This window comes from Mesocricetus auratus, unplaced genomic scaffold (genome assembly GCF_017639785.1).
Source record: "Mesocricetus auratus isolate SY011 unplaced genomic scaffold, BCM_Maur_2.0 Super-Scaffold_100676, whole genome shotgun sequence".
In the NCBI taxonomy this organism is placed as follows: Eukaryota; Metazoa; Chordata; class Mammalia; order Rodentia; family Cricetidae; genus Mesocricetus; species Mesocricetus auratus.
The window spans coordinates 183345609-183354711 of NW_024429266.1; the positions used below are offsets into that span (position 1 = coordinate 183345609).

At 54.8% G+C, this 9103-nt stretch overlaps 1 protein-coding gene across 2 annotated transcripts; it reads left to right on the top strand.

The window, feature by feature from the left end:
- The first annotated feature begins 1901 nt into the window (after window positions 1–1901).
- Window positions 1902–6314, top strand: Mlf2 (myeloid leukemia factor 2). Of its 2 annotated transcripts, none has more exons than XM_005066004.4 (9): window positions 1902–2038; window positions 2559–2636; window positions 2900–3026; window positions 3243–3278; window positions 4024–4077; window positions 4418–4546; window positions 4633–4792; window positions 5370–5582; window positions 5782–6314. In XM_005066004.4, the coding sequence occupies exons 2-8, from the start codon at window positions 2587–2589 to the stop codon at window positions 5555–5557; spliced, it is 744 nt and encodes a 247-aa protein (XP_005066061.1). In that variant the 5' UTR covers window positions 1902–2038; window positions 2559–2586; the 3' UTR covers window positions 5558–5582; window positions 5782–6314. The 2 variants fall into 2 exon arrangements, with proteins under 2 accessions (XP_005066061.1, XP_040595028.1); XM_040739094.1 differs by lacking the exon at window positions 1902–2038 and adding an exon at window positions 2131–2153.
- The last annotated feature ends 2789 nt before the right edge of the window (window positions 6315–9103 follow it).

Genomic DNA, 9103 nt, shown 5'->3' on the forward strand with positions numbered 1-9103 from the left:
GAGATCTGTCTGCCTCCCAAGGACAGGGATTAAAGATGAGCACCACCATTTCCCAGTTTTTCTTTGTTATATATTTTATGTGTGTTCTATCTGCATGTGTGCCTGCATGCCAGAAAGAGGGCATTGGATCCCATTATAGATATTTGTGAGCTGCCATGTGGTTGCAGGGAATTGAACTCAGGTCCTCTGGAAAAGCAACCAATGCTCTTAACCACTGAGCCATGTCTCCAGCCCGTGTTTAAAAATATATATATATATATTTTTGTTTGGTTGGTTTGGTTTTTAGACCTACTATGTAGCCCAGGACAGCCCCTAGCTCACAGAGATCTTCGGGCCCCACCAACGGCAGATATTTTAGCACTGACCTGTCTCTGCAACCCTGACGTACTCTTTTTTGGGGCGCGGCAGGGGTCGGGGGGAGCGCGATGTTTAAGACAGGGTTTCTCTGTGTATCTGTGTAACCCTGGCTGTCCTGTAGCCTGAAACTCAGAGCTCCACCTGCCTCTGCCTCTTGAGTTAAAGTGTGGGCCACCACTGCCTCGCCCCCCTCTGCGTACTCAGAAGAAAGGGCAGGACACAGACTTAAGGTTTTATTTATCTCTAAAAATATCAATGAAAAAAATTCTTATATTCTTGTTTCATTTTGCCAATCTGCCTGCATACCTCGTGGATACACTATTTTTTCATTTTAGTAATGATCAAATCGAAAGAAACTGAGACTCTGCTCCCAGTCTTCTCCTAACTAACCTTGGATCCTTTCCCCCAGGGAATTGTGGAGAATAAGCCGTTCTCTTTGGATCAGATTCCACACGGTACCAAAGTGGCTGACAGCCAGAGTAAAGAACTAGGGAGAGTTTTGAGTTTGGATCTCTGTGGGTCAAAGTCTACCTAATACAGTTCAGATCCTCTGACCCAAAGAGGAGGCTAGGCAGCTCAGCCAGACTTTGTGCAAGACAATTAGTATGTCAAAATCTCAGCCTTTGGCTTTGGAGTCAGGCCTCTTAGCTCCGCCCCTGGGTGATTTTGCTTAATTTAAGTCTCCACCCTTTATTCTTCTAAAATTCCGTCCCTTGACCTACCTACCTGCTAGAAGGAAAGTTAAGTCTTTGAAGAGCTAGAGAGAAGGGGGCTGGAATATATAGCGTACCGGCAGAGCACGTGCCTGGCATGCACGAGGCTCTGGGTTGGATCCCTGAGCACCAAAACCAAAACAAGACGACAAATAGCACACAGCCTTCAGAACTAACGCGGTTGCGCAGGCTCAACCTTCAGACAGGTCGGGTTCAGAAGCCTAAGCCAACACGGAGTCCCACGGCGCTAAATTCCAGCCTGGCCCCGGGGCGCCCTCTGGCGGCCAATCTCCCTACCTGGATTCCCTTTCCTTGAGGGCCTTTTCCAAACCCGAACTAGACCTGAGCTAAACTGTCACCTCCTCCTCCTCCTCTGCGTCACTCCGAGGACCCCGCCCGCCGGAGCGTCTCTCCGGAGGACAGGCCCCCGCGTCCCCCCGTTCAGCAACCCCTCCTCCAGGGTGTTTAAAGGTCCCCACCGGGATCCGCCCCACTGGTCGCCCACGGACAGCGCCGGCCCCCGCGAAGAAGGTGCGGCACACCCTGCCCCCACGCCGCGTCCAGCCGGCCCCTCCCGGCTCCGCCCCGCCCTCCCCACCTTCGCAGGAGCCTCTTCCGGTGCCTCGATCCCCAAGCCGGCTTAATGAGGCCTCCCACCGGCCCCGGAGGACCCGCCCTCCCGGGCTCCGCCGCGCGCGCCGCCCCCTCCCATGACGACGGTGGGCCGGGCTCCCGCGGCCCGCCCCGGGGGCTGCCCGCCGTGACGTCACTTCCGCCCGGGCCTGGCCGAGGTTCGGCTCCGCGGGCCGAGGGCGGGGGTACGGAGGTGGCAGCTGAGGCAGGAGGCGGTGCGGCAGCCGAGAAGCTCCCGCGCGGACCAATCCCTGCGTCCCGGGCCGCGACCCTGCTCCTGCAGCGCCCCGAGAAGAGGCCGGCCGGATGGGCCGCTGAGCCCGAGTCGGGGACCGGTGAGGCTGGGGCGCCGCGGCCTGCGCGCTTGCAGGGTGGTGAGCCCGGGAGCGGACCTCCCTCTCCGGCTCGCCCGGCGGGAGGCGCGGGCTGGGACAGCCGCGGACCGGCTAGGTGGGCAGTGATGTCGCCCGGGGAGGCCTGGCAGAGGCCGGCGCCAGCAGGAGGGGGAGCAGTTGGGGTCATTAATGGGGCGGCGGGCCGCCCGTTCGGGATTCTCGTCGAGCCTGGCGTCGGAGGAGGAGCTGACCATGGCTCGGGGAAGAGGATGGCGGGGGGGGGGGGGACGGGGACGACACTGAGAGGCTTGGGAAAAATTCCATGACCCGTGAGATGGGTTTGGAGAGCCACTCGCTCCCAGGACTGGAAGGTGGTGTGGCCCACCTGCCGAAGGGCTTCCCTGGACTTTGGAGGGGTCAGTGACAGTGTAAGAGACAGACAGCTTTAAGAGTGGCTACGCTGAGCCAGTGTGCGGAAGCCTGGCCGCCTGCATGGAACTCGGCCTCCGTGTCTTCACAGTGTGGAGCCCCCTGGAGCTGAGATCAGGATGTTCCGCTTCATGAGGGACGTGGAGCCTGAAGATCCCATGTTCCTGATGTGAGGAACCCCCACTACCCCTCCCCACCCCGCCCCCGCCGCCCCCGAGTGCCGAGCGCACATCCCTCTGCCTCGGGTCTGAGCAGTTCAGACACACCTCTGGGTTCCCTTCTGGAACTGGTTAGAACTAGCTGGGTTGTCAGCGGCCGCTCTCAGAGGGAAGTTGGTATCCGTGCCACTGTGTGCCCCTGACTTATCCTGAGGAGGCTGGGTTTTGACAGCTTGGTCTTTTTTGCCACCTATGTTACACACTCACTCCACAGGGACCCCTTCGCAATTCACCGTCAACACATGAGCCGCATGCTGTCGGGTGGCTTTGGATACAGCCCCTTCCTTAGCATCACAGATGGTAACATGCCAGCGACCAGGCCTGCCAGCCGCAGGATGCAGGTAACAGTTGCGACATACTTGAGATGCAGAGTGGTCACTAAAGCGCTGTCACCCTACAGCCAGCTTAAAAGGGACGTGCTCAGTGTGCGAGGCCGAGGAGTGGGCGCAGGGGTCTGGGAAAGGGACTTTGTGACTCTGAGTGAAGGATGGGGGGGCCTTGCTTGGTATTTAAGGTGGAATGCTGTTCTAACTTGTGTTCCTCGTGTGTTCCTGTAGGCCGGGGCTGTCTCTCCTTTTGGGATGTTGGGAATGGTGAGTCCTGTCCTGGTTCCCCTGTATTTCAGACACATGCTGCAGTCTTAGATGTTGTTTCCAAATGGAACCCTTTGGAGTAGTCTCAGCGATGGGCTCCGAATGATCCCCTTGGCCAGTTCAGAGCCCACTGGGTAAATCCCGGAGCTGGGGCTGGAGAGATGGCTGCAGGCTCAAGCGCACTTGGCTGCTCTTCCAGACGGCCAGATTCAATTCCCAGCACCCTCACGGCAGCTCATACCTGTCTTATTTCCAGTCCCAGGGGATCCGATGTCTTCTGGCCTCTGCCATACATTGCATGAATGTAGTGCACAGACATACATGCAGACAAAACACCCATACGTGTAAAAATAATAGAATGTTCATAGACACACATACACGCAGAATCCTGGATCTAGATGCTTCTGACACCTGGAAGTTCTTAGTCACTGAGCAAAATACAACTGTGACATCCTTAGGTGCATCTTGAGGGCCACGGAGATAGTTTGGGATGCTCTCATGACTGTTAGAATGTTAGAGGCTTTAATCTGTTGTCTTGGCTCAGATAAGGAATTGCAGCAAGAGAAGGGTCAGACCGCCCACAGCGCCTGAGGAGGTGGCCAGCGTTTGTGGAGGAGGAGGTTGGGTGCTCTAGTTAATATATAAGGAAGAGAAGGGGCCTGGACTCAGAGCTGGGTGCTAGTTCTGATAAAACAGCATCACCATATCTCCTTTGCCTTCCTGACTGTCTTTCATCTTTCCTCAGTCTGGTGGCTTCATGGACATGTTTGGGATGATGAATGACATGATTGGGAACATGGTATGACTCTTGCTTCACAGCTCCTCCTGGGCCCTCTCTCAGTGGCAGCCACCGTCCGGGGCACGTTAAGGCAGGGGGGAGAAGTAAGTGCGCCAGTGAGGAGGGCGGACTGGGTGACGTGACTGAGCCAGAGCGCTGGGCCTGTGTCCGCTCTCCTGCCTGCGAGTGGTTAAGTGTTCAGTGCTGACCTGTGAGGAATTGGGCAAGTGAGCATCTTTTCCCCTTGTCACACAGTTTAAGAAAGATGTGGCAAGAACAAGCCTCTGAAGGGCGGGCGGGTGGGCGGGCGCTTCCACAGAGTAGCTTCCCTCATCAGTCTGACCTCCCCTTTCCTGCTCAGGAACACATGGCCGCTGGAGGCAACTGCCAGACCTTTTCTTCCTCCACTGTCATCTCCTACTCCAACACTGGGGATGGTGCCCCGAAGGTTTACCAGGAGACATCTGAGATGCGCTCTGCCCCAGGCGGGGTGAGTACACGACTCGACTCCCCCGTCTCCGCCTGGAGGGGGTCCTAGGGAGGTGAACTGAATGTGCCGCGCTCCCCTCATCCCAGATCCGGGAGACACGGAGGACTGTCCGGGACTCAGACAGTGGCCTAGAGCAGATGTCCATTGGGCACCACATTCGAGACAGGGCTCACATCCTCCAGCGCTCCCGAAATCACCGCACAGGGGACCAGGAAGAACGGCAGGACTACATCAACCTGGATGAAAGTGAGTCTGCCTTCCTTCTGAGCAGAGCTCCAGGTCCGTTCCTGCGAACCAGACCATAGTTTTCCCGTCCCACAGGCGTTTCTCAGGCTGGGTTGTGGTGAGCCCTAGGCTGAGGCCTTGTGGCCAGCTTCAGGACTGAGTCGGGTGTTGCCAGGGAGGGGCAGATCCATGACTGTAGTCAAGTGTTGAGGTGGCGTGCCCTTCCGTGTCTGGGTCACATCCATGACTGTAGTCAGGTGTTATGGTGGTGTGCCCTTCCGTGTCTGGGTCACATCCATGATTGTAGTCAGGTGTTGAGGTGGCGTGCCCTTCCGTGTCTGGGTCACATCCATGACTGTAGTCAGGTGTTGAGGTGGCGTGCCCTTCCATGTCTGGGTCAAGGTTGTCCTCTTTCCTGCCTGTACTTCATCTTTCTCACATCAGTGGCTTTCCTAAGATCCCGTGGTGTGTATAACTCCTGGTGGCTCTCTCCAGTGCTTGTGCCGACACGACTCCCTGCCCTATTCTCACCTTGGCCCGGTTCTGCTCAGGAAGGCTGTGACTCTCGGCCCCTCCATGCCTGCACTGTCTTCCTTAGGTGAGGCAGCAGCGTTTGATGACGAATGGCGAAGGGAGACATCCCGATACAGGCAGCAGCGTCCTCTGGAATTTCGGCGCCACGAGGCTTCTGTGGGTGGGGGACGAAGGGCCGACGGGCCTCCCCGCCTGGCTATCCAGGGACCTGAGGACTCCCCCTCCCGACAGTCCCGTCGCTATGACTGGTGAAGGCCCCAGGCTCTCAGCCTCTCTTGTAAGTGCCTGAGAGGGAGGAATGGAAGATGAGACCAGAGAAGGTTGGGCGGCAGACCTGTATGCCTTCTGGGTTCCCAGCTAGTGATGCCTTTGGGAGTGTAGCTTAGCTGTCATGGTAAGAGACACTTGCTCCCTGAGTGGCTGGAACCCAGGCTCCTGTGTCTTCTCCATCTGACACTCCCATCTTTTTTCTCCAGGTACAGGCTGAGAGGCTGAGAGATCATCCCGTGAAATAACGTTGTCCTTTCCAACCTCATCCCAATTTAATATTAAATTAACAGGCAAGCTGGCCCCCACCTCTCCCTGGGGGCCTCAGGGAGAGCCTTTTACTGCCCCTTTACCTACTCTTTCCGTCTTTTATGCCCGCACCACGATAACCCCACCCATCTTGTATACACTAACTTGAGTTTTCATTTCCTGCTCCATCTCCAAGCCTCCTCATCTTCCTCTGAGCCCCTGCCACACATCGAAGGTTTTGGGGTGCAAGCTCTGAGTTTAGGGATCACAGTCTCCGCTCCCCTGGGTCCTTGCCCACCTCTTCCTCGGAGCCCACTGCAGATGCCGAGTCCTGGAGGGCTGTGAGGGAGTGGACTAGTTCCCGCCTCTTTGTCCCTTCCCCCACCCCATCACAGAACACACTTTCCTATGCCCTTCTCTGCCTTTATAAAATAAATGATTTGTGCAACTTGTAACTAGGTGTTTATGGAATAAAGGAGAATGGAAAAAGTAAGATTCCGGCTGTGCTTTCCTCTTTCCCTCAGTTCAGCCCTCCCGAATCCTACTCACTCTCTTAACTCCCTTCTGGCTCCACATGTGGCCCAGTTCTCTTAGGGTGTCTTTGCTGCGATGAAACACCTTGACCAGGGCAGCTTATAAAGGGAAGCATTTGATTGGGGGCTTGCTTACAGTTTCAGGGTGAGCCCATGACCATCAGGGGGCCTGGTGCTGGAGCTGAGAGCTCACATTTGATCTACAAGCTGGAGGCAGAGAGACTGAGAATAAAACCTCAAACCCGGTGACACCTCCTGGCCCTTCCTAAACTCCAAACATTCAAATGTGTGGCCCTGTGGCAGCCATCCTTAGGCAAACCCCACAGCAGCTCGGGTGCAGCCAGGTGGCTGCCCTCTCTCGCATCTCCAGTTTTGTGTTAGGGTACAGGGTTACCTGGTGGGGTTAGCCATTTGAACAGGTAACCTTATACAAGTCTTCAAGAGGGAAGGACTAGGGGCCAACATTCCTCGAACTCACCAACCCCCCAGATGCTCAGAATTTGAGCCAGGAAGCAGAAAAATGAAGTAAGTTGGCTGGAACCGGAGCAGTCTGGAGGACAGGAGGAGCTCACATTTCTCAGCGTGTTCACTCTTTGTTTTGCAGCCAAATGGGTCACTCTGTCCCTCCTGCATGCTAGGCCAGCACTCTGCCACTGAGGTTGTCCCCAAGCCAGGGTTCCACTCTTTTTCTTCTGCAGACATGGCGTCTTGCAGTCCCAGATTGGCTGTGTGGCAAAGACTGATGTTAAATTCCTGATCCTCCTGCAGATTCGTCTCAAATGGTGGGATTACAGGCATGTGCCACCATGCCTAGAAGCACTTCAGGTTTCTGCTATTCAGGTAGTTTTCTGCTGATAAGAGTCAAAATACAGGGCCAGGCATGGTGGTGGTGAACGCCTTTAATCCCAGCATCTGGAAGCAGACACAGGTGGGTCTCTGCAGTTGAGGCCAGACCCCTGTCTCAACAAACAAAACAACAAAACACACAGGTAAAAAGACCTTAAGGGGGCCGGGCATTGGTGGCGCACGCCTTTAGTCCCAGCACTCAGAAGGCAGAGGCAGGCGGATCTCTGTGAGTTCGAGGCCAGCCTGGTCTACAGAGTGAGTTCCAGGACAGCCTCCAAAGCCACAGAGAAACCCTGTCTCGAAACACCAAAAAAAAAAAAAAAAAAGACTAAGATTATGGTCTCTCGAAGAAAGGTTTTCCTGTGACTGATAGACAAATAGAATAAGTGAATAAGGGATTGTCTAGTTGACCAAGAAGCAGAGAGATGAAATTTGAGCCTAATATTCAGGCCCTGACTTTCTAGCCCAGAATAGTCACTAATCTTAGTTAAAGGTTGGTGAAGATGCATGCCTGCATGGGCAGCTTTGCCTGGGTTTTGAAGTTGGTAGGTTGAAACCGAAGGCATTCCAGCCCATTAAGTATAAGCTCTAACATGATGGGGAGGCACAGACTTCGTGAGTGTAGAAGTAGCTCTCAGGGGTAAAGACCAGAGGCTTGGTCCCCAGGCCAGTCTACCTCTAACTTGGGCAAGTTTTACGTTCACCCTGGTCTCAGTTGTGTACATACATTCCAGTTGCAAGAGATCTTAGGTGTGCTTCATGTCCAAGCCTGTTTATGCATTATAGTGCTGGTGTCCGGCTGCATTCCAGTGCTCATGCTAGCCTTGAACTCAGTGTGGGGCTGAGATGACTGAGCGTCTGATCCTCCCAGGTACTAGAATTCCAGGCTTGAGCTAGCACAGTCAGCTTTCAAGTATAGTTACGGATGCACTGGAACAGGGCAAGGACCTTGGCTTCAATGTAAGTGTCACAATCAGTGTTCCACACTCATTCATGTCCCGGGTTTCAGGAATATATTGTGGGGATGGGCCCTGGATTTTCTCACATATGCTAGTCAAGTGTCCTACCACTGAGCTATACAGCCCCAGCCCTAAGGGAGCTAATTTTCCCCTGGTCCCTTCTCTAGGGTTGGTCATGATATCCTTGCTTCAGCCTGGGCCATGTGATTGTAGTGTTCTGCAGGGACATACTGTAGGACACAAGGTGCCAGTAGGAGACAGGGTTACAGAAGAACTACCATTCTGGGTGCCCCAGCTCCTCACCTCTGAAATCACAACGAGGGACAGCTAAAGAGCAGGGGAGTGACAGGGGGAGGCAGAGGCAGTGGATCTCTGAGTTTGAAGCCAGTCTGGTCTACATAGTGAGTTCCAGGACAGCCAGGACTATGCTAAGAGTCTCTGTCTCTGTCTCTCTCTGTATCTCTGTCTCTGTCTCTGTCTCTGTCTCTCTCTCCTCCTCCCTCTCCCCTCATTTTTCTTTTCCAGATGGTTTCTCTGTATAATCCTGATTGTACTGGAACTCTCTGTCTGGAAACCAGGACACCCTTGAACTCAGAAATCGCCTGCTTCTGCTTCTGCCTCCTTTGTGCTGGGATTTAAAGGCATGTGCCACCACACCTGCTAAGAGACCAGAGGGAGAGAGAGAGAGACAGAGACAGAGAGAAAGAGCAGTCAGTAAGGAGTACTGCTGGCCCCAGGTCTGCCTAAGGCCCTGTGGGTGTCCCTGAGGGAGGTGAGTCAGATGGTGTGGACTTCCTTGCCGGTCCTCTGCCCTGTCTTTAACATTCTTCTTCCCTGAATGTGCCACCTTTTGGATGCTGTGACGTGTCCCAGCATCAGCGTCCGTCCCTCTTCTTGCCTGTCCCTGCCACACGAAGGGCTGCAGGTTCTGCAGCATCATCTTC

Coding starts and splice junctions, on each gene's coding strand:
- Mlf2 (XM_005066004.4), top strand. CDS start 2,587: ATGTTCCGCTTCATGAGGGACGTGGAGCCTGAAGATCCCATGTTCCTG. Junction 2,637..2,899: donor GAAGATCCCATGTTCCTGAT/GTGAGGAACCCC, acceptor CTCACTCCACAG/GGACCCCTTCGCAATTCACC. Junction 4,547..4,632: donor TGCGCTCTGCCCCAGGCGGG/GTGAGTACACGA, acceptor CCCTCATCCCAG/ATCCGGGAGACACGGAGGAC.